This window comes from Dendrobates tinctorius, unplaced genomic scaffold (genome assembly GCF_039654945.1).
Source record: "Dendrobates tinctorius isolate UK_male_01 unplaced genomic scaffold, ASM3965494v1 ptg000121l, whole genome shotgun sequence".
NCBI lineage: Eukaryota > Metazoa > Chordata > Amphibia > Anura > Dendrobatidae > Dendrobates > Dendrobates tinctorius.
In genome coordinates this window covers 417,619-441,926 of record NW_027361789.1, presented here as the reverse complement: position 1 = coordinate 441,926, position 24,308 = coordinate 417,619, and the positions used below count along the sequence as shown (strand labels likewise).

At 49.5% G+C, this 24,308-nt stretch overlaps 2 protein-coding genes across 3 annotated transcripts in view; one reads left to right on the top strand and one right to left on the bottom strand.

The window, feature by feature from the left end:
* The window catches only part of LOC141046817 (putative GTP-binding protein 6), a 76,168-nt gene extending 55,244 nt beyond the window's left edge, over nt 1-20,924 (bottom strand). Inside the window, exons 1-3 of the mRNA XM_073541439.1 lie at nt 20,573-20,924; nt 18,133-18,270; nt 15,596-15,666 (exon numbers count right to left, since the gene is read on the bottom strand). Of these exons, the coding sequence (XP_073397540.1) occupies nt 15,596-15,666; nt 18,133-18,270; nt 20,573-20,924 (561 nt within the window). The remainder of the gene's footprint in view (nt 1-15,595; nt 15,667-18,132; nt 18,271-20,572) is intronic.
* Nucleotides 20,925-20,944: 20 nt separating this feature from the next.
* Nucleotides 20,945-23,442, top strand: MRPL43 (mitochondrial ribosomal protein L43). Of its 2 annotated transcripts, none has more exons than XM_073541441.1 (3): nt 20,945-21,147; nt 22,223-22,329; nt 23,081-23,442. In XM_073541441.1, exons 1-3 carry the CDS (start codon nt 20,945-20,947, stop codon nt 23,308-23,310), a joined length of 540 nt encoding a protein of 179 aa, XP_073397542.1. In that variant the 3' UTR covers nt 23,311-23,442. The 2 variants fall into 2 exon arrangements, with proteins under 2 accessions (XP_073397542.1, XP_073397541.1); XM_073541440.1 differs by having other exon boundaries at nt 20,945-21,216.
* Nucleotides 23,443-24,308: the final 866 nt, after the last annotated feature.

Genomic DNA, 24,308 nt, shown 5'->3' with positions numbered 1-24,308 from the left:
TCTGTCTTTCGCAAGGAAGTCGTCCTAGACAGATAGACTCTCATTGCCCTGACCAGATCCAGCTTGTTCAGGGACCGCTCCCGAGGGTGAGTTGGACTCGGACAGAAGGACGGCAGAACAATATCCTCATTGAGGTGAAAGGAGGACACCACCTTCGGAAGAAAAGAGGGCGGAGGCCGCAGAACTACCTTGTCCTGGTGAAGTACCAAGAAAGGAGAGCGGCAAGAAAGAGCCGCCAATTCTGACACGCGCCGGATGGAAGTGATGGCCACCAGAAAAGCTACCTTCCAAGAAAGGAGAGAAAGGGAAACATCCCTGAGAGGTTCAAAAGGAGAACCTTGCAGAACCTCAAGAACTAGATTAAGATCCCATGGATCCACGGGCGCTCGATACGGAGGAGCCGTGTGAGCCACACCCTGAAGAAAGGTTTTGACCTGAGGGCGGGAGGCCAACGTCTTCTGAAACAAAATGGACAGCGCCGAAACTTGACCCTTCAAGGAACTGAGAGCAAGCCCCGCATCCAGCCCTGCCTGAAGAAACGCCAGAACGGAAGGGAGCGAAAAGCACATGGGCGCGATGTTATTGGCCTCACACCAAGTGAAATAGGCCTTCCAAGTACGGTAGTAAATTTTGGAAGATGATGGCTTCCTGGCTCGGATCATGGTATGAATTACTCGACCGGAGAATCCTGCTCGTTTCAAAACCTCGGTCTCAACAGCCACGCCGTTAAATTGAGCGGCCGAGAATTGGGGTGGCAAATCGGGCCTTGAGACAGCAGATCTGCCCTGTCTGGAAGCTTCCAGGGGGCGTCCGCGAGAAGGTTGACAATGTCCGCGAACCAAGACCTTCTGGGGCAAATCGGGGCGATGAGAATGACTGGAATTCCTTCTGCTTTGATCTTCTTCAACAGCTTGGGAAGAAGAGGCAGGGGAGGAAACAGGTAGGGGAGCTCGAACTGCAACCAAGGAATGGCCAGGACCGTCAGCGCCCACTGCGAGAGGATCTCGAGCCCTGGATACAAACTGTGGGACTTTCCTGTTGAGGCGAGAAGCTAGCAGATCTACGTCCGGGGTTCCCCAACGACGGCAGAGCTGAAGAAATACCTCCGGATGTAGGGACCACTCTCCTGCCGCGAGACCCTCGCGGCTGAGAAAATCAGCGGCCCAGTTGTCTACGCCGGGAATGTGTACCGCGGAGATTGTCGGTACCGAAATCTCTGCCCACTGAAGGATCTTGGACACTTCTGCCAGGGCTGAGACACTCCGTGTCCCTCCTTGACGGTTGACATATGCCACCGCTGTGGCATTGTCTGTCTGAATCCGGACAGGCAGGCCCCTGAGGAGCCTCTCCCAGTGGAAGAGAGCCAGATGGATCGCTCGTATCTCTAGGACGTTGATCGGCAGAGCAGATTCTTGAGTCGACCAACGACCCTGAACAGTGTGATTGCGGAACACTGCACCCCAGCCGAGGAGGCTGGCATCCGTTGTTACAATCTGCCAGTGAACAGGAAGAAAAGACCGCCCCAAGAGGATGAGAGGTGACGTCAACCACCAGTTGAGTGACCGCTTTATCCGGCATGAAAGGCGAACAGGGCGATCCAGGGACAGAGCCGACCTGTTCCACCTAGACAGAATGGCCTGTTGGAGAGGCCTGGCGTGAAATTGGGCAAAGGGAACTGCCTCTATCGCCGCCACCATCTTTCCCAGGACCCTCATAGCTGTACGGAGGGACGGAAATCGTGTGGTCTGCAGCGATCGTACATCCTGCTGCAGGGAGAGAATCTTCTCTTGTGGGAGAAAGACCCTTGACCGACGAGTGTCGAACAGTAGGCCCAGAAACACGTTGAGTAGGGACCAGACAGGACTTTTTCCTGTTGACGATCCACCCGAAATTGGAAAGAGTGTCTAGGACGATCGCCAAACTGAGGCGTGCCTGTTGGAAAGCGGGAGCTTTGATCAGAATATCGTCGAGGTACGGAAAAAGAATGAGACCTCTGATCCTCAACAAGGCCATCAACGCAGCCATGATCTTCTTGAAGACTCTGGGAGCAGTGGCAAGACCGAAGGGCAGCGCGACGAACTGGTAATGTTCCTGGCGAACCGCAAAACGCAGGAACTTCTGATGTCCGGAGAATATGGGAACATGTAGATAGGCATCTTGGATGTCTATCGAACACATGAATTCCTGCTCCTCCATGGAAGCGATTACCGAACGAACCGACTCCAACCGGAAGTGGCGAAGGCGAACCCTCTTGTTGAGCAGCTTGAGATCCAAGATGGGTCAGACCGCCCCGTCTTTTTTCGGCACGACAAACAGGTTTGAATAAAACCCTGTAAACCGCTCCGATTCGGGAATGGGCACAATCACCCCGGAACTGAGGAGAGAGTCGATGGCCGTAAAGAACCCCGGGATCAAAGCTGGATCTTTTGGAGGACGGGATTCGAAAAAACGATCCCGTGGAAGAGAGACGAACTCTATCTTGTATCCTGACGATACAACCTCCCTGACCCAAGCGTCCTCTACTGAGGCCAGCCAGACGTCCTTGAAGAACAGGAGTCGACCTCCCAATTGGAAGGGACCCTCGGGAGTCCGAGGATAGTCATGTTGATGTGGACCGTCCAGATCCGGATCTGGATGGTCTGCCCTGCGAAGAGTGGGAGCGCCAGGAGGGAGTGGGTCTGAAGGAAAACTTTCTTCCTATCTTGGCGTGCCTGCGGTCTTTGTTGGGTGGAGGAGGTCTCCGCCGTATTGAAACGGCGGTAAGCCCAAAAGGGTCGAAACTGACGCCTTATTGGGGGTCTGCGAGGCTTGGACTGAGGCAGGAGAGAACTCGCGCCTCCGGTGGCGTCCTTAATAATCTGGTCCAATTGGGATCCAAAGAGGCGCCCTCCCTGAAAAGGGAGATTAGTAAGAGACTTTTTAGAAGACAGGTCCGCCTGCCAGGCCTTGAGCCAAATTGTACGTCGGATTGCCACAACGTTACTTGACGCCTGAACTGCGCAGGATGCGGCATCCAAAGAAGCAGAAAGCAGATAATCCCCTGCATGGGAAATCTGATTGGCGAGATCGGCCAATCGATCTGGTTGTGCTTTCTCTAGGATGCCCTGACGAAGATCCTCTGCCCAAGTGGCTATGGCCTTTGCTGCCCAAGATGAGGCAAAAATTGGGCATACCGCCGTCGAAGCCGCTTCGAAGGCAGACTTCGCTAGGGATTCTATAATCCTATCATTAGAATCCTTCAGAGACGCCACGCCTGACAGCGGGAGAACAGTGTTATTAGAAAGCCTGGACACAGGCGGATCAACCGAGGGGGAAGCAGACCAGTTGTCCGTGAGCTCTTTAGCAAACGGGTACAGAACGCCGAGACGCTTTCCTCGTTGAAAGCGTCTGGTCGGATCTCCCCTTTCCCTGGTAAAAATCTTTCTAAACTCGGAATGTAAAGGGAATACCCTGGAGGGTGTTTCCTCCTGTCTGAACAAAACCTCCTGATCTGAGGATTTCGCAGGGGGGTCAGCAATGTCGAAGGTCTGATGGATCGCTGCAATGAGGTTCTGCACAGTAACCCTCATGTTCGCATCCTGGTCCGAATCCAGCTCTAAGATCCCCTCAGATGACCTGTCCGAGAGCGCTTCACCTGACTCGGGTGAGGAGGCCCGGGAGGGAGGCTGCCGAGGACTATGTGGAGACATGGGGCGAGGAGAGGATTCCGGCTGGAGATCCTGCCTGGGTCTTTTGCGACTAACGCTGGCCGACTCAGATGGAACCTCTTGAGGCCTGCTGGACCCTGTACAGGTGTCCAGGGGCAATTTATCCAGTACAGCTACCAGGGACTGAGACACCCTGGTGAGGTCTGCTACTGACTGTGATAGAGACGAGGCCCAGCCGGGCATGGGGGGGGGGGGGGGTTCACTCTCGCCTGGGGCCCTAGATGGCTCCTGGGCGGCGTCAGGTTGAATAGGATTGCTACAATCCAGGCAGAGGGAAGTGGACTGACCTGAGGGAAGTTTGCAATTGCAGGAAGAGCATGCAAAGAACTTGACTAGAGTGCAGGGGGAGCCGCAGGGCGGTTACGGTCAGATTTGGAGTTAGACATAGTGAAAATCTGAGGGAGAGCCGGAAGGTTGGGGGACAGGGTGCAGAGAAGGGTGTCAGCCTGCAGATGCAGGGCTACTCACGGTCCGGTGACCCCAGAGACGAAGGTATCCACCACTCTGCAGATGCAGGTCAGAGGAATATACGACGGACAGGCCCAGGGAGCGATGTCTGGCTGACAGGGGCGTCCGGCTGTGCGGCTGCAAAGATGGCGACCGCCTGAAGGAATCAGGGAATACGCGCTCCGAGGGAAAGAAGGAGGGCGGAGCTAACCGCCTGCTGAATCCGGCACCGCCCCTGGCCAGGAACAGGTTAAGAAGGGCGGTGGGAGGGCCTGGAACGGGCGGGAGAGAAGCCCGCTTAGTAGAAAGGGGCGGGGGGCGTGGCCGCGATACCGGAGTAGGCCCGAACTGAAGCCGGGGCCTAAATTACTAGCGGCGGCCGCCTGTCAGCACGGGGTCGGCGCGGAGGTGCCGCAATGCGAGCGCCGCCGCGAGAGAGGACCCTGGGATACCCGATCGGAGTGTCGGGGGAGAAGAGGACGGTGAAGGGGCTGGCTGTAGGAGCAGGATGGGCGCAGGAGATCGCAGCGCCACCGCATCCCTGCTCCAGGGAAGACGCTGCGAACGCGCCCTCGGGGGAGGAATGCTGCTGGCCAAAGGGTCCCAATACTTACCCGTCCCGGACCCGCTTCTTGAAGAAAGTACCTGTACATGAAGAGCCTGCGTCTCATCCAACCGACAGGCTCTGGTAGGAGAGACTGGCGACGAGGACCCTCTGGATCGCTGACACATCTTCGTTTTGGCGTCCGCCTGGAAGGCTGGTGGTCCTGCTACGAAGAACTGTGAGGATACGGGGTGGCAGTACACGCCGTACTCACAGACTCCTTGTGGGAGTACAGTTGTGACCATTCACACTGTATCCCTCCGGGAAAACCTGAAAATGAACGACGCACGTCGAGGTAGATATGGGCCTAATTAAAGACCCGTGTCCACCTCCTACTGACACCAAGCTAAACTGAGGAATTCCCTACCGGTCGGTGGGGTGTACACTGCGGAGGAGGAGCTAACTTTTTTTGTGCATAGTGTCAGCCTCCTAGTGGCAGCAGCATACACCCATGGTATCTGTGTCCCCCAATAAGGCGAACGAGAAAGATCATCTAATCATTATCTGGACCGGCACAGAGGAGGAAGCTTTTGAATTCACCCACAATCTAAATTTGAATGCCTGGGGCCTCCGCTTCACCGCTAATACCTCCACTTCACCGCTAATACCTCCACTACGTCCATCCAATTCCTGGACCTGTTGGTACATGTTGACAAATTGGGACGGTTTTTCGCCCCCACACATTTTAAAGAAGTAGATGTGAACAGCTACCTTAGTTTCAGCAGTGGTCATTTACCCAAGTGGATTCAGAACATGCCATACGTGCAATATTGGCGTATACGAAAAAATTGCGCAGAGGATACTGACTTTATTGAGGAGGCAAAAGTTTTGAAACAGCGGTTTCAGCAGAAAGGGTACCCTAAAATATTGGTCCAAGATGCATTCCTGAGAGCCAAAACTTTCACACAGAGACTGTATAAGCAAGATTATGAATAATAAAACCGCTTGTTCTTCTGGTACGGATCTAGGTAGATGGAGTTTCGTTACCACTTTCAGCCAATCCTATGGGTTGATTAAGAAGCTCCTTACCAAGTACTGGTTCATCCTGAAAGGATACCCAATTTTGACCAAGCATATACCCCCCGACCTAGAACGGTATTCCGCAGAAACCGCACGTTACGGAACTTGTTGCACCAAGCAACATCACCTTGAGTTCAGGCTCCCTATCCTCTCTCCCAATTTCTCTCAACCCTGGTTACTATGCATGTAGAGCTCCCAAATGTCTTTGCTCCACCTCCATTTTAAATGGGGTACATGAATTTAAATCCAACACTACAGGTACCTCATAAAATAAATTTTCATGTTAACTGTCAATCCATTTTTGTGGTATACAGTATGTAGGTCGAACCATACAAACGATGCATGCTAGATTGAACAAGCATCGACAGAATATCCGAAACGGCTTTCTCCTGCACAGCCTTTCTAAACATTTTTTAACTGTGCATCCAAAAACTTTGAAACTAACGATTATTGATCACATACCTGATACCGTGGCTGATCGCTTCAACAGTTTAGGCTATGTGCCCAGGTTGCATTTTTGAAGCAGAATATTCCTGAGCAGAAACGCACACCCTTTGCCGGGAAAACGCATGCGTTTTTTGCCGCGGTTTTGTAAGCGATTTTGCCGCGTTTGTCATGCGTTTTAACATGCGTTTTCCTATGCGTTTTTGCAATACTAGTGTATGTATGCTGAATCGCACGCGATTCCACAAAATTAATGAACATGCTGCATTTTTTACCGCGAAGCGATTCCGCAGCGGTAAAAAAAACGCACAATTAGCACATGTGCAGAATCAATTAGGATTGCATGGAATGCTTTTTTAAGCGTTTCCGCGGCGAAATTGCGCATTTAAATTTGCCGCGGAAACGCTAAAAAAAACGCTACGTGTGCACACAGCCTTAATCAATAGAGAAAGCTTTTGGATATTCATGCTTGGCACACTTGCCCCTGAAGGTCTGAATTTAACTATTGATAAAGTGACCAGATAACTTTATTTGCCTTTTTATCATCAGTGCGTTTTATTTAGATGCTATTGTTTACATGCTTTTATTATTAATATGGGTTCTCGCTTTTTTATTGGTCTACTAACCTGTTAATAATTTTATTCAGTTTTATCTATATTATTTTATTGCTCCTTTTTGCACATTCTATACATTTAAAACTTGTTTAACTCATGCTGTTTTATCTCACGTTTTACATAGGTTGTTTTTATCTCTTTTTTTTTATAATATATGATGTCATCTTGTCGTAACATGCGAATATCATAACATGTGACTGTTTTGACTGTTGTGATTGGCTGCTTCCCATTTAAATACCCCATCCCCTATGTCATTAATAAACTTCCACCTGATGAAGACGGATCCTACATCGAAACGCGTTGTGGTTTAAACCCATCTCTTGTCTGAGTCTCTTTCCTGCACTCCTAAGACCGTTTTCCATATTCTCATCACAAAAAGTAATGTGATATTCAAACAATCAATTAACGTAAAATACAAATATATGTTGCATAACATTGGTGAATGAAGTTGTGGTGCTATTAGTCATTTAATATTTTGTGTGACTTCCATGAGCTTGAAGGACTGCATCCATGCAGTTCAACAATGATTCATACAATTTATTAATGAAGTAATCAGGAATAGCAAAGAATGCAGTCTTACATGCCTCCCAGAGTTCATCTAGATTCTTTGGTTTTGTCTTCCAAGCTTCCTCTTTCATCCTACCCCAAACATGCTCAATGATGTTCATGTCTGGTGACTGGGCTGGCCAGTCCTTGAGCATCTTGATCTTTTTTGCCTGGAGGAACTTTGTTGTAGAGATGGATGTATGAGATGGAGCACCATCCTGCTGAAGAATTTGACCCCTTTTATGACTTGGAATATAAGAGATAGCTAATACTTCTTGATATTTAGGCTACTGATATTGCCTTCCACCTTGCAAATGTTTCGCACACCCCCATACTGAATGTAACCCCAGACCATGATCTTTCCACCACCAAATTTAACTGTTTCCTGGGTGTATTTTGGATCCATACGGGCTCCAGTAGGTCTCCTGCAGTACTTGCAGTGGCTGTGGTGTAATTCTACTGAAGATTCATCAGAGAAATCCACCTTCTGCCACTTTTCCAGCGTCCATCTGTTTAGCAGGCTGTGGGACTTTGCAAATGCCACACGGTTTTTTATTTTTTGTTTAGTGCTGGCTTCTGGGCACTGATTCGACCATGGAGGCCATTTCGAGACAGAATCCTATAAACTGTTCTAGTTGACACAGGGACGTGAGGTGACCAGGCCTGTTGGAGCTCTGCTGCAGTGGAAGAGAGGCTTGCTTTGGGTTTTTCTAACCAACAAACATTCCTCCTGAGCAGTTGTCTTGCGGGGTCTGCCGGACCTGGGCTTGTCAAACACATCTCCAGTCTCTTTGAATCTTTTTTAAATTCTTTGTACTTGACACTGAGAAAGATTAAAGGTGCCAGCCACCTCTGCAGTGGATCTGGACTTCAGCCTCTTGATAATCCAGGCTTTGGTCGCAGGGTGGATTTTTGGCATGTTGTCAGAGCTCATGTTGCAGCTCAAGTGAAGGTCTGGGGTGCTGGGTTTCTTTTTATACACACCCACTAATTAATCGATCATATACTGAGCACAGGTGAGGATGTAAACTAGGATTGGGTGCATTATATGACCTGGCGACAAAACTTTTGTCTTGCCAAAATATGACCATTCTGTGTCCATTAAATGATTAATATTTCTGCATTGATGCCAATTTATTTTCTTAACCGAAACCACATTTCGGAGGGTTTCAGCTTTCAAAAGAATAATTTATACAACCAATGGATGAATTTAACGTTAGGTTATAAGCTTTTATTTATCAGAGACATAACTTGTCAGAGAGTGTACATTTACAACTGAATTCAATGGTTGTCTCATCTTATGAATGGGTGAAATTGCAAAGTCCTTGTACAAAAAAAAGATGGATTTTTAGTTCTTACCGTAAAATCTCTTTCTTGGAGCCTTCATTGGGGGACACAGATTACCATGGGGTGTATGCTGCTGCTAGGAGGCTGACACTATGCAAAACAAGAAAGTTAGCTCCTCCCCGGCAGTATACACCCACCGACAGGCACCGAGCACCTCAGTTGGTGAAAAAGCAGTAGGAGAAGCAACGAGAAAACTCTAAACATATGTACCAACCCAACAAGGGACTCTAAGACCCAACACGGTACAACTTAAACAGGGAGGGTGCTGTGTCCCCCAATGAAGGCTCCAAGAAAGAGATTTTACGGTAAGAACCAAAAATCCATCTTTCTTTATCGCCTTATTGGGGGACACAGATTACCATGGGACGTTCCAAAGCAGTCCCAAGGGTGGGAACAGCAAAAAGGGAACGAAAGAATCGGAAAAAGGCTCAGGTTGGCCGGTGAGCCACCGCCGCCTGCAGAACCTTCCTACCAACAACTGCATCAGACGAGGCCTGGGTATGAACCCTGTAGAACCTCGCAAAGGTGTGCAAGGACGACCAGGTTGCGGCCTTGCAAATTTGCATGGCCGAAGCCTGGTGACGAACCGCCCACGAAGCCGCCACAGCCCGGGTGGAGTGAGCTTTTACCCCCGGAGGGGGCCGTTTTTCCTGAAGTCGGTACGCTTCCAGAATGGTAGAACGAATCCAACGAGCGATCGTGGATTTGGATGCCGAAAGTCCTTTCTGGCGACCTTCAGAGATGACCAGCAAGGAATCGGACTGACGAAAGGAAGAGGTCCTGGCGAGATAAACACGCAGGGCTCTAACTACGTCCAGTTTGTGGAGAGACTTCTCAAGCGGATGAGAGGGAGCCGGACAAAAAGATGGGAGAGTGATATCCTCATTGATATGGAAAGAGGAAACCACCTTTGGAAGAAAAGAAGGAACGGGCCTGAGGACGACCTTATCCTGATGGAGAATCAGGTAAGGGGAACGACATGACAAGGCCGCCAATTCAGAAACTCTTTTGATGGATGTAATGGCAATCAAAAAGGTGACCTTCCACGAGAGAAGGGACAAAGGAATGTCCTGGATAGGCTCGAACGGCGCCTTCTGGAGAGCGCTAAGAACGGGATTGAGATCCCACGGGTCTATCGGCAAATGATGAGGAGGAGCCACATGGGAGACCCCTTGGAGAAAGCTTCTCTACCACAGGTCAAAACCTCTCTTTGGAAGAGGATAGAGAGAGCGGAAACCTGGCCCTTGAGCGTACTGAGGGACAGACCCGCTTCTAAACCAGACTGAAGAAACCCAAGGACAGATGGGATAGAAAAGGACATTGGGAAGACTTTTTTATCATTGCACCAACGGAAAAACGCCTTCCAGTACCTATGGTAGATGCGGGAAGAGGCTGGTTTCCTGGCTCTGATCATAGTTTGAATAACCTGACTGAACAGACCTGATTCCTTCAGGATTGCGGTCTCAACGGCCATGCCGTCAAACTCAGAGACTAAGAATTCTCGTGGCAAAGGGGGCCTTGTGAGAGAAGGTCTGGACGGTCTGGAAGCCTCCAGGGGACGTCCGCGAGCATGTTGACCAGTTCCGCGTACCAAGGCAGTCTTGGCCAATCTGGAGTGACAAGAATCACTGGTACGCCTTCCGATTTTATCTTTTTGACCACTCGTGGGATCAAGGCCAGAGGCGGGAACAGATAAGGAAGTTGAAACTGGGACCACGGAATCACCAGAGCGTCGCACACGATGGCCAGAGGGTCCCTGGACCTGGCTACAAACAGCGGCAGTTTGTGGTTCATCCGAGATGCCATGAGATCGACATCCGGGGTGCCCCAACGGTGGCATATCTGATCGAAGACTGTGGGGTGCAGGGACCATTCGCCGGACGCTAGGCCCTGACGACTCAAAGTCGGCTGCCCAATTTTCCACCCCTGGAATATAAACGGCGGGGATTGCCGGAACGTAACGTTCTGCCCAGCGGAATATCTTGGCCACTTCCGACATTACTTGCTTGCTGCGCGTGCCCCCCTGATGGTTTATGTACGCTACGGCCGTGGCGTTGTCCGACTGAATATGGACCGGCTTGCGGGAGAGGAGAGGCTGCCAGTGAAGAAGGGCCAGGAAGATTGCTCTGATCTCCAGAAGATTGATTGAGAGGAGAGTCTCCTGTGGGTTCCAGCGTCCTTGGGCCGCTTTCTGATGGAACACGGCTCCCCATCCCAGAAGACTGGCATCGGTGGTGATGACTTGCCACCGAGGCGGAAGGAAGGACCTCCCTTGGAGAAATGACGCCGGCAGTAACCACCAAGTGAGAGATTGCCTCACTGAGAGGGAGCCGAATAGGACGGTCCAAGGACATCGTGGTCTTGTCCCAGGCTGAAAGCAGAGACAGCTGGAGGGGGCGAAGATGAAACTGCGCAAAGGACGCTGCTTCCATGGAAGCCACCATTTTGCCCAGAACCTTCATGCAGGACCGAATGGGAATGGGAGTTGGCCTCTCGAGAATTCTGATGCCCTTGGAAAGAGCCGCAATCTTTTCCCTCGGAAGAAACACTCAGGCTAGCTCCATGTCGAATTCCATGCCCTGAAAGGTCAGACGCTGAGTGGGGAGCAGAATGGACTTCTCCCTGTTGACTAGCCAACCGAGGCGGCCGAGAGTGTCCAGAGTGATCTGAAGACTCTGGAGGCAGGCCTGACGAGACGAGCCCTTGATCAAAAGATCGTCCAGATAAGAAATGATGAGAATCCCTCTGGAGCGAAGGACGGCCATGACGGTCACCATCACTTTCGTGAAAACACGGGGCGCTGAAGCTAGGCCGAAAGGAAGAGCCGTGAACTGATAGTGGTCTCCCTGAACCGCAAAACGAAGATACTTCTGATGTTGCACACAAACCGGAATGTGCAGATAGGCGTCTCGAATGTCCACAGAGCAGAGGAATTCCTCGGGCTCCATGGAGGCAATCACCGACCGAAGAGACTCCATTTTGAAATGAAGAATCTTCACGTGGCGATTGAGCAACTTGAGGTCCAGAATTGGACGAAGGGAGCCGTCTTTCTTCGGGACTACGAAGAGATTCGAGTAAAACCCGGAAAACCGTTCGTTTGAGGGAACGGGAACAATCACTCCGGCGGAAAGAAGGGAGGCAATGGCCTGGAGAAACCCCAGAGTCTGGGACCGCTGCCGCGGAGGCAGAGACTGGAAAAAACGTCTGTTCGGGGGAGAAGCAAATTCGATCTTGTAGCCGGATGCGACGATTTCTCTGACCCAAGCGTCGTCGACAACAGACAGCCAAGCATCCACGAAAAAGGAAAGTCTGCCTCCCACCCTGGAAGAACTTCCAGGTGGGGGTGACCCGTCACTTGGAAGAAAACCTGCCGGAACTGGTGCCTGAAGCCCTGGAATATTGTCCTCTAGATCTCCAGTGGGGAGCTGGTTTGTAGGATGGCTTTTTCTGATCTCGCTCTCTAGTGGCCGATGAGCGATCCTGCTGGCCAGATCTGTCCGTGGACGAGAAGGGACGAAAGGGCCTAAACGGGCAAAAACCCCTTCTATTAAGGAAACGTCGAGGGCGAGACTGGGGAACAGAGGTGCTTTTACCACCAGTGGCATCGGAGATCAGCTGGTCCAGCTTGGCTCCAAAGAGAGTAGAACCGTGGAATGGCAGATTAGTAAGGGACTTTTTTGAAGTGGTATCCGCATTCCATGACTTTAGCCAAAGAACTCGGCGTATAGCTACTATGTTGCTATTTGCCCTGGCCACGCACCCAGCTGCATCCAAGGAGGCGGCCAAAAGGTATTTACCCGCATGGTTAATCTGATCTGCGAGATCTGCCAACTCGTCCTGAGGAGCTGTTGCCAATATGCCCCTGCGAAGGATTTTTGCCCAAGCGGATATGACTTTCGCTACCCAGGATGATGCGAAAATAGGACAGAGAGAGGCGCCGGATGCCTCAAAAATTGACTTAGCCAGAGATTCGATCTGCCTGTCCGTAGGATCTTTAAGCGATGCCCCATCTGGTAGGGATAGCACCGTTTTGGAGGCTATCCGGGAAACCGGGGGATCCACCTCAGGAGCCTTGGCCCATTTTGTGAGCAGGTCTGCCTCAAAAGGGTACAGCACGTCTAAGTACTTACGGCCTGAGAAACGTTGCTCAGGGCGCTCCCAGTGTTTGGCCAAAGTAGTATCGAAGTCTTTGTGATTGGGAAAGGTCCGAGACGGAGGTCTTGCTCGTTTAAGGAGTACAGAGCATTCCTGAGGGGGAGCCTTGTCCTGCTTAATTTTAAGGGTTTGAAAAATAGCCGAAATGAGACTATCGACCATGTCCCGCATTTTAGAAACATTGTCTGCCTCTGAACTCGATTCCGATTGAGAGTCATCGCCAGACCTGGAGTCGCCATCGGAGGAAGGAGAACGCAATCTGACAGGCTCAGAGGGACCCTGCGAGCTAGAGGACGAGGTAGACAGAGCCCGCTTCCTAGAGCTCCTGCTTTGTCTGTCTCTCGGAAGGTCGCGGTCAGGAGCGGACGACTCACCCTGAGAGGCGGTCGGCGCGCAGGTGGCAGTAGACAGCTGTGGAAGTCGTTCCAAGACCTGGACCAGCGACTGGGAAACCTTAGTCAAGTCAGAGACCGACTGAGACATTACAATGGCCCACTCCGGGGGAGGTTGAGCGTCCTCGGCCCGGGACTCTGCGTGCTCCTGGGATGCAGACATAGCGGAAGGACTGCAGGACGGGCAAAAGGGGGACGGGCGACCCGAAGCCCACTTCTTCTTACAGCGCGCACAGGCGTAATGAGTAGCGGTGGGCCTGAAGCAGAGATCCCTTGAAGGATTGGGCATAAGTAAAAATGCGTTGAGAGACCGCAATAGGTCGTGCGAAAAACTGCAGAGGGGAGCTAATTAGCACCACAGTGTAGAGCCTACCCAGATTCAGATGAGCAGCCGAACGCTGAAGTGTCCCCCAAACAGCGCAGGAAGAGAGATGAGGAACCAGGAAACACCCGATTAGGAAGGAGGGGCGGAGCTTTGCAGCCGTGCCGCGATTGGAGAAAGGCGGAGGAGGCTGGAGTAACAAAGTGAAAGGAGCCCTGTGATGGGGTAGAAAAGGGCGCGCAGGAAAGCGCGCTCAGAACAGAGGAGGAGCGCGCTGAGGCGCCCGAACGAAAGTGAAAGTGAAACTGACCCGGACTCCGGACTGCCTGAACCGGTGAAGCCACTCCGGGGGGGGGGGGGGCGATATAAGCGCCGGTATGATACTGCGCTGATGGCGACGACTCCCCCTATGATCACTGACCTGTCCCCTCTCACCGGAAGGGAGACGCGCGGCTGAGAGGTCGGCGCGCGGCATGCAGAGAAGGGACGGGAGATTCAAATCTGGGATGCAGAGGTACGCTGGCTGGCAGGCAGCTGGGTATGATGTGGGGCCTGGAGGGATCGTACAGGCACTTACCTGACGTCCCTGAAGAGGCTGTCACAGGGGCCCACGATGAAAGCCACTGGGGAAGATCCTCTATGCCCACATCTTGCAGAAGACGGCGTAGACCTCCTGCGACCGCCGTCTTTCTCTCAGCCCTGTCCAGAGAGAGGGGTGAGGAGGGTAATTGGCAAGGACTAGCCACCGGTCCACAGCCCCTAGCACCGGAAGGTGATAGGGCCAAAGTCCTGCCTGCGGAACTGAGAGGTGCGATGTGGATGACACCACACTGCTCGCTCAGCCGCCTGATATGGGAAATCAGGGTGAAGCTACACCCTGTTTCCTGACGGAGAACCTGAAAAATAAAGCGAAAAGATTAAAAGGTTCGACTGGAAACCTAAAAGAAAAAAGGGATATTAATAAGAGCGGATCTGGGGAGATCCCGGTCCGCCTCCTACAGACACCAAGCACAAACTGAGGTGCTCGGTGCCTGTCGGTGGGTGTATACTGCCGGGGAGGAGCTAACTTTCTTGTTTTGCATAGTGTCAGCCTCCTAGCAGCAGCAGCATACACCCCATGGTAATCTGTGTCCCCCAATAAGGCGATAAAGAAACAACTTTGCAAATTGCCTTTCATTAAAAGATACTCTCAGTTCTCAAGATCGGAGTGACTTGATTATATTGTGTACTGCTCATTTATTAGGTTATGGGCCAACTCAACAGTCTCAAAGGTGGCCACTTCCTAGACCAGGAGCACGTGCTTACATGCTCTATGCCTTAGAGCCGGCAAGCGCTGCTCTGAAGCTGGCCAGATCACCGGATCTGGCCACCTTCAGTGTCCATGCTGTAGAGACAAAGCTGCCGATGCTATCAGCATGGGAGAGCAAGTGCTCGGACCAGTGCCACGACCATGCTGTTGGTCTGAACTGTCAATCTATCTTATTGAGCAGCCCCTCCCCCCCCCTCCCTCATTACCATCCCCAGCAGGCGGCGAGTTTGGAAGCGGTGCAGCTCTGGAGAGAGAAGATATTTTACCTCAGTATTTGTAAGCCAAAATCAGGAGTGGAACAATCAAAGGAAAAGTATAATAGAAACACGTCACCACTTTTGGCTTTATCATCCACTCCTGGTTTTGGCTTACAAATACTGATGTGAAATACTGACCAAATACTGACTGTGTGAACGTGACCCAAGAGTCCTTATTCTCCTGATGAGAATAGAAATGAGGCATGCCCCACAGTTTCCCTGGTGAAAACAGCAGATTATGGGGGTCTCAGAAGTGTTTTAAGGGCTTGTCCAGACTGGGCATCCTTATTTGAACAATCCTTTGCTGTAATCAGAGAATATATTCGTTGCTGTGGCAAGGAGGATGAGGTTGAGAACCTTTATGCCGCTATGATTATGGCTTCAACAAGACATCTTGTAAAGCACAGTCATATCATACAGTTCAACAGTACCTCACTCAATGACGAAAGTCTTTCAACATTCAGGAAAACTGCTGTGAGCTGTGGAAGGCCTTTAATAGTTTCTGTAAGACAATAAATGGAATATATAATAGAGGGGTGAACATTTAGCGATGCCATCCTTTAGATATACCACGACACTGATATGGAAACCCTCTTTTTGCCTCTGATGACAACAAAAATGTCAGCACTGCTTAAAAAAACATGCATTAAAGGCATTATACCAGGAGTGGGAAACCTCCGTCCCGCAGGCCGCTCATGGCCCACCATCTTCTTTCCTGTGCCCCAGGGACAGCGGCTTTGAGCCATCGGCCTATTAGTCTGTCCTTACACTGTCAGCATACACATTTAGCATTCGTTACTGAACGCCGTGGCACAATGCAATATTCTTAGACTTAAGAACAAAAGATTTGCAGAACCTTGGTGCAGCAGCAACGTTGGCAATCCGTGGCCCCTGGACCACAGGACTGTGAACCCCCTTCTACCTGTGGCATCCCCGATCCTCTAACAGCTGAATCGTAGGATTGTGGAGATTTGGGACTCCCACAGTCTGACATAGGTGGACTAACTTAAGGATGGGCAATCAATATAGTGATCCCGAACAGGCTGGGAATCTTAAAGTAAATTTGTCAGCAGATTCATGCAGCTCAAACTGAGGGAGGCATGAATCAGAGCCTGGTTGCACAAATGCAGCAAAGCTCCATCTTTATCTGAAACTTTCAGGCATTTCAGAGAGAATATACACTAAAGATCCCAGCAGAAACTATAGGCAGAGAGAGACTAGTCCGACCCCACCCAGCACTGCTAGAGGCGATTTAGGCCTCATTCACACGTCAGATTTTTACGTACGAGTGCTATTTGTTGTTTTCACAAATAGCACTAATATCCATGATGTTCAATTGGACCATTCACATGTCTGATTTTATCCTTGGACCGAGTGGTCAATAGCATTGATCTGAGGGTCAATCAAAATCAGCAAAACAAGTCAACGGGTCGGTGATAAAAATGGGACCACACATAGATGATTTCCCACCACATATGGGTATGATCTGTTGCCGTCTGATTATTACGGACTCTCAGAATGGAGAACTTGGAGAAATTGTTTTTGGTGTTTTTATTTGTCCACGTTCAAGAAAAATCAGATGTGCGAATGAGGCCATAGGCCACTTTCATATATTCAGTATTTGGTCAGTATCTGTAAGCCAAACCAGGAGTGCGTGATAAATCCAGAAGTGGTGACGTGTTTCTATTAGGCTGTGTTCACACGTAGCTTTTTTTGCGTTTTCACGGCGATTTTAAACGCACTATTTTGCCGTGAAAATGCAAAAAAAAGCATCCCATGCAATCCTATGGCATTCCGCACATGCTGTGGATTTTTCCGCAGCGGAATTGCATTGCGGAAAGATACGCAGCATGCTCATTCGTTGTGCGGAATCGCAGGAAAATCCGCACACATAGGAATGCATTGTTCTGCTTACTTTCCGCATGTGGCTGTGCCCACCATGCGAAAAATAAGCAGAACATTTGCGGATGGTACCCACGGTCTGGAGGAGAGGAGATTCTCCTCCAGGCTCTGGGTACCATATCCCTGAGTTAAAATAAAAAAATCATCATATTCTCACCTTCCGATGTCCGGAGCAGCATCAGCAGGCCTCAGCGATGCTCCCGGCAGGTCCTGTTCCCAGTGATGCATTGCGCCAATGACCTCTGATGACCGTAGCGGTCTCACGAGAGCGCGATGTCATCAAAGGTCATTGGCGAATTGCAACGGGAACGGGACCTGCCGGGAGCATCGCGAGGATCGGGAACGCTGCACGGGACGTTGGAAGGTGAGAAAAAACACGATTTTTTTTTTTTTTTTTTTTTTTAACATTAGATCCTTTCACTACTGATGCCGCATAGGCAGCCTCAATAGTAAAAAGTTGGTTACACTCGTCAAACACTATGCTTGACGAGTGTGACCAACCTGTCAATCAGTTCTCCAAGCGATGCTATAGATCGCTTGGAAAACGCTAGTATTCTGCAAGCTAATTACGCTTGCAAAGCGCTAGTTTTTCCGCGGGAAATAGGCGGGAATTAAAATGCGGTTTTCTCGCATATTTTCCGCGGAATGGAATTCCTGAATTCCCGTGGAAATTCCGAAACGTGTGCACATAGCATTAGAGCTTTCCTCTGATTGTTCCTCTCCTGGGTTTAGCTTATAGATACTGATGTAAAATACTGACCGTGTGAACATGGCTATACGGATCTTTGGCTATGGAAGCGACCTGTCGATCACATGCATGGGTGCTGGGAGAAGCCGGACGTTGCTTCCTATGGACTTTGGTAGGATCTTTAAAATATTGCTTATCTGAAGTGCTGGGAGGTGTCAGAGAAATTTGCAATTGTGCAGCGAGGCTGTGATCCCTGCTGCCTGCGGTTTGGGTGGCATGAATCACGTGACAGGTTACCTTTAATATCCTGCTGATGGCAAATGTAAATAGGGTACAATATATCAAGGAGGCAAAGTAACGATACAGTATAGACAGTACCTGTAAGAAGCTGAAAATTCCCTTTGCCGAAAATGTGTTTACTATCAGGCGTTTTTGTAGACATGATAATCTGATCCACAACTATCCAGTTAGGAATGCTCTGTACAAGAGCCACAGCCTCCGCGACCTGCAAATCCGCTAGGAGAAAGCAGAAGCCATTATAAAGACTAGAACAAACATGTCCCGTCCACGCCGATCTCGAGAACCATCTGCATGAGAGAGGAAAAACCCAAACACTGAGTGGGATACTGCAGCTGCATCCCCCTCTTCTCCACCTAGTACTCACTGATTTACAGCTGTGATAAGTGTATTCAGTGGGAAAACCCCTCCGACCCCTGAAAGTGGAATACTTAACCTAAGGATAGGCCATCAGTATCTAAGTCATCAATATCCGATTGGTGGGGGTCGGACACTTGCAGTGCAATCAATTTTTCCAAATAAAAAAATGAGTTAATTTAGAAGGTGCGGTGAGCCCATATCTTTCCTGGGACACATCAGCTATTTTGAACAGCTGACATGTGCCCGGAACAGTGGCATTTAACAAGCGTTTCCGGCAATCAGGTCGGACATCTCCCCATCGGTGACCCCTATTAAGTGATCGTGGGTCACCCCCCTTTTGCCCCATTCAAAATAAAAAAAAAAAAAAAAAAATCAAACACATATCTGGTATCGCCTTGTTCAGAATTGCACGATCTATCAAGAAAAAAAGGATTAACCTGACTGCTACAACGCGCAAGGGGAGACGGGGGGGGGGCGGGCGCTACAGCGCGCCAAGGCGAGACGGGGGGGGGGGGGCGACAGGCGCTACAGTCCACGGGGGGGGGGGGGTGTCATGAAAATATGAACCATTTTCCAGGGGTTCGAGTACACTTCCAAAACTTTCCGCTGCAACTACTGGGACTCACACACTGCCCCTCCCCCCATTATACAGTACACACAAGCTGCAGCGTCCACTCCCCTCCTTCTCTCTCTGCATGTAGGTAAGTCGATCCCACTCTTTCCCCCCTCCCTCGGGAATGTGGTGTGATCAGAAATCAGCCTTTGTCTAAAAGCCCATGGTTCCTTTATGTATCTCAGATCAAATATAATGGTGCAGAATATTCATAGAAGCAGGAAGCTTATATTTCTGGAAACTGCAGGGTAAGAGCTATCCACCAGTGGGTATTGAAGCTTTGGCGCCTATCCGGAATCAAGAAAAGGGTTCCCGCTGTCCACTAGCCCTCAGGTAGTTCATGTTTGGTATCAAAAGAACGGTAATTTCATAATATGAAAAATGATAGTCCTGCCGTCATCCTACGAGCCTCGTGGCCAGAATTATAACACTATTGAATTTTAGTAACTTTTGAAAAGGGGAGTACATTCCATAGCTTCGCCCACCCAGTGAGGTCACCCAGGGAAAATCAGGCTAGGAGACTCATTCAGGCTGTGTTCAGACCTTGGGGAGACAGCATGTACCATAGTTGCTGTGGACTGAATCCTGGTCCTTGGGAACTCCCCTCATCGCATGACAATGGCTGAGATAACTAAGTTCCTTCTTTTAATCCCTGTTATTTTGTCATTGCCTGTATATATTGTAATTGTCTCGTTTGTAACATCTCTTTTTTGTAAACACCGCCTATCTTTTCTGGAGCAAAACTAAAAAAAAATTGCTAGCTTCGTTTTCCTTGCTTGCCGCATCCTCCGTGCTAAAACTACGCTACTGTTGGGTTGGCTCCTGACCTGATATTGATTTTAATATCCAAACTAAGAGCTGGAGGCAGCAAAGTGTGTCCTGGGGGATTTGGGAGAATCTGGCAGGGACGGAACGTAGGTTTTATGTACGCATTACCCGCCTGAGACTGGGGACATACATACCGACCAGGCAGACCTTCTGGCGACTACTTAGGCCTCTTTCACACTTCCGTTTTTGACCATCAGTCAAAATCCGCCAGTTTTTGAAAAAAACGGATCCGCCATTTTTTGGGGCGGATCCTTTTTTTTCCCCATTCAGTTGCATTACCGGCGGATCTTGACGGATGGCCATCCGTTGGATCCGTTTTTTTGCAGATCCGCCAAAATGTTTGTGTTTTACAGTGCACATGCACGGAGAAAGGAAGTCAGCCGGGGATTTAACCCTAAAATCCTTTCTGGCAGTGGAAAAAAATTCTCATTCTCTCGCTCTCTCTCTCCCGGACTGCGGTTCCTTTAAAATTCTGCATTCAACGGATCCGTCAAAAAAACAGTCCAGTGGCATCCGTTCACATCAGTTACAAATGGATCCGCTTTCCGCCATTTTGGCGGATTTTAACTGACAAAAAAAAACGGAAGTGTGAAACAGGCCTTATCCTAGGTGTAGTTCCCTGACTGACCTAAGGGTAAGGGGGCACCAGAGAGCTGCAAGTTCCAAACCAGGAACTGAAGGGGGGGTTCGTGAAATTGGATCCCTGACAGGGGGCATTACCTGTGGTGCTGCGCTGCTTCTTCGCCCCCCACTTCACATCTGGGTGCACTATTAGGATCCGCTGAGCCCCCTGAAGGGGCGTGGCATAAGAGACTAAGAGATCCCCATCCTCATCCTCGTCGTCAGTGTCCTCCTCTGTGGAGCTCCAGCCTCCGCTCCCTCCTCCCTGCCGGCCCCCAGGTCCCTTGGCGCTGCAGTGGTATGTGCCGCTCCACAGGCCCCGCGGCCTCAGTGCATGGTACACGTCTCCGCCGGCGGGGAGCGGGAGGCGCCCGGCACAGACTCCCCTCCCAGCAGTGACGCCGCGGCAATGACATCTGACGAGACTCCAGACCGTCCGCGGGAGCAGCATGCTTTCTGGTGCCGGGTCACATGACCTCAAAGCACAACAACTTGCAAATATGGGCGTGTGCAGCGAGTCCTCTCCTCCCCTTCCCGGCCGGTCACGTGACAGTGACGTCACGTCTTCTGCCTGGGTCACCCCGGGAAGCTGGAGGTCAGCGGCAGCTGAAGATGACAGCGCGGGGCTCCCCCAGCCGCTTCCTGCAGAGTGTGCTGCAGAATGGAGTCGGCAGGTACGTGTGCCAGCTCAAGAGGCTCACTCTGGTATTCAGCAAGGACGCACAGCCCTCCCGGGGAGCCAGGTATGTCTGGCCGCCATGTGCTTCTGTGCACTAAGGAGGTCTGCTTCATTCATGGATTATTGTTTGTGTCCAATTCATGGCCAGCGTCCTTCCTACTCATTCTAGCCCCTCTGGCTGTTGTAACTTGCTGTAGACATGCTGCATAGTCCTAGGTATCATTACTAAGGAAGCTTAGCCCACCTTAGTCTCCAGTTCACTAATATTCTGGGGTTTGCCTACTGCATCTGCATTCTTCAAATCCCGCCAAAGATTTTCTCTGGGGTTCGTGTCACGTGACTGTGATGACCACTCCAGAATCTTCCAGCACGTCTGTAACCAAGCTTTGGTGGACTTTGAGATATGCTTGGGATCTTTGTCCTATTGGACAACTTCCTGATGATTGAATTAATCTTTCCCTCCAGATGCTACAAGTTCCCAGGGCCGGAGGAAGCAACGCCATCACTGAGCCAAAGAGCCACCATCATGCTTCACTGTAGGCATGGTGTTCTAGTCAGCATATGCTTCATTCTTCCTCCCCTAGATTGATCCATAGGTGTCAAAATAATTGTGTTTCATCACTCGCCATACTGGAATTCCCAAACTTCTGTGGTTTACGTCTACTGCTTTCAGTATTTTGAAGAAACTCTGCTCGTGCTTTTTTATCATTAGAAGCGGAATAAAAATGCAAACTATACTAGTATGCGTCATTGCTATAGGTATTCACTAGAATCTCAAGCTGGTCGGAGAGATTAAAGTCCAAAATCCAAATTATTTTAATTGTGTATAGGCACAAAAATAATCATTCCCCATTATGTAAATCTGGCACCGCTGAAGGATAAAATATCTTGCGATGTGTGTGAAAGGTGAATATACAATATTCCTATCTTCCATATCTGGCTATGCTCTCATTATAAGAAACCAGCCCCCTTCTGTCGATCAATCAGCAGTGAGGGGCTGGCTTATCTACTTTATGAAACTAAATTTGGGAATCAGAATGACCTATTTGTCCATTTTATTTTTTTTTCAGGGAATATATTGAAGAAAAAGTAGTTGACTTCGCCAATCAGAATCCTGGTATTGTTGTGTATATTAGTCCCAAGCCATGCAGAGTACCCAAACTGGTGGCAGAATATTGTAAGTGCCTGCACATTACACGCTTAGATTTTATTTCCTGGAAGATTGACCACAGTTTAGTAAATGAAGCAACATTTTTCATGATGAATTTTCCATTATGAAGTTGTTTGTAGGTTGTACTTGCCTTGTACAGATGCTTCTCACAAAATTAGAATATCATCAAAAAGTTAATTTATTTCAGTTCTTCAATACAAAAAGTGAAACTCGTCTCTTAGGCTAGTTTCACATTTGCGTGTCAGGGCGCAGCGACGGCCGCCGCTAAGCCGCGCCCCCTCTGATAGCTCCGCCTCCGGGCGCATGACGCTGCATGCGTCATGCGTCCCCTATCTTTATCACTGAGGACGCAGGCAGTGCGCAGTATGTGTTTTGGCGGCGCCTGCGTCCTTTTGAAGATTGCATTTGGCGCTGGTCGGCGCACTGTGAAAAGAACGCAGGCGCCGCCAAAACGCATACTGCGCACGGCCTGCGTCCTCAGTGATAAAGATAGGGGACGCATGCAGCGTCATGCGCCCGGAGGCGGAGCTATAGGAGGGGCAGGGCTGACACGCAAATGTGAAACTAGCCTTATATAGAGTCATTACAGACAGTGATCTATTTCAAGTGTATATTGAATACACAATCAGGTAGAATAAATTGCCACGTGACACTGTACCATCTTTGAGCATGTACCATTACAAAAAAGATTGCCTTCATCAATGTCTCTACTAATTTGGAATATCTCACTTATTATATTTTTGTCTTGTGTCTCCAGTGAATGGAAGCATCAGAGAAGAGCCCATCAACCGCAAGACTGCTGAGGAAATAGCACAGCTCATACAGAAAATGGCCAACCAGTCTGGTTTGGATATCATCCGTATCCGCAAACCCTACCACACAGACAGCCCAAGCATTCAGGGACAGTGGCACCCTTTTACCAACAAGCCAACCTCTATGAACCTCCGGTCTTTTGATGCCATCAGCCAACAGACGAACTCTCCATGAGAGGCTGAGGCCAGAATTTGGTGCTCTCTTTTAGCCTGCGCCAGACTGAGAGGATTCATTACTATTTTGGGAGGTTTCTGGATCAACTGCTTAGTGGATGGAAAATGTCTGAATTAAATTGCTTTTGATAAATGTTTCTTTGGTTTTTCTTGATAATTTGCTAGTCCTAAATGTATACAAAACAAATTTGAAAAAATTAAACAATCTTCTTTTCTTTATGGGAGGCCATATAAATGTGACAGCTGTCAGCCAAGCGCTTATTCTGCTGACTGCTTTGTCACACGTCACCTCGTATAACATCCGCAGATCATGCGTGTGGCGGCGACTGTTTTTACTTATCTCTCTCGGCCTGTACTGCTGAAATCGGTGGGTTTGGCCACCATTAGTATGTACAAAGCACAGCTCTAAGGCTACATTCACATAGTTTTTGCAGAGTTTTTTCTGCAGTCAAAACCCGCTCTCTTGACACTGAAAATTCTGCATTCAAACCTCAGGTTGTGCATAAATTTCAGTTACGTTTTTTTTGTGCCTATTACATGTGATTTTTCTACAGTACATGTTTAATAAACTTTGTTTCATTTACCAAAAACACCGCAAAAGTACAGCAATACCTTTATATCTGCGTCTTTTCAACATTTTCGCACTTTGATTGCTTTTTAATGGTGAAAAAATGCTGAAAAAACACTGAAAGTATTGACCTGCTGCTGGTTTAAAATATATGTTGCAGTGTTCAAATTCAGTTAGGAAAAAAAAGCACATACATGAGGTTTCTGAAATCTCAGCTTTCCTGGTACTGTAAGGCTGAGTTCACACGTGGCGTTTTTTTCGTGTTTCCGCGGCGGTTTTAATCGCGCGATTTTGCCGCGAAAACGGCATTCCTATGGGATTCCGCAATGCTAATGCTGCAGTTTTTACCGCGGCGGAATCGCTTCACGGTAAAAACCGCAGCATGCTCATTAATTTGCGGAATCGCGGCGATCCCGCACCCGTAGGAATGC

Coding starts and splice junctions, on each gene's coding strand:
- MRPL43 (XM_073541440.1), top strand. CDS start 20,945: ATGACCTCAAAGCACAACAACTTGCAAATATGGGCGTGTGCAGCGAGT. Junction 21,217..22,222: donor CAGCCCTCCCGGGGAGCCAG/GTATGTCTGGCC, acceptor TTTTTTTTTCAG/GGAATATATTGAAGAAAAAG. Junction 22,330..23,080: donor CAAACTGGTGGCAGAATATT/GTAAGTGCCTGC, acceptor TTGTGTCTCCAG/TGAATGGAAGCATCAGAGAA.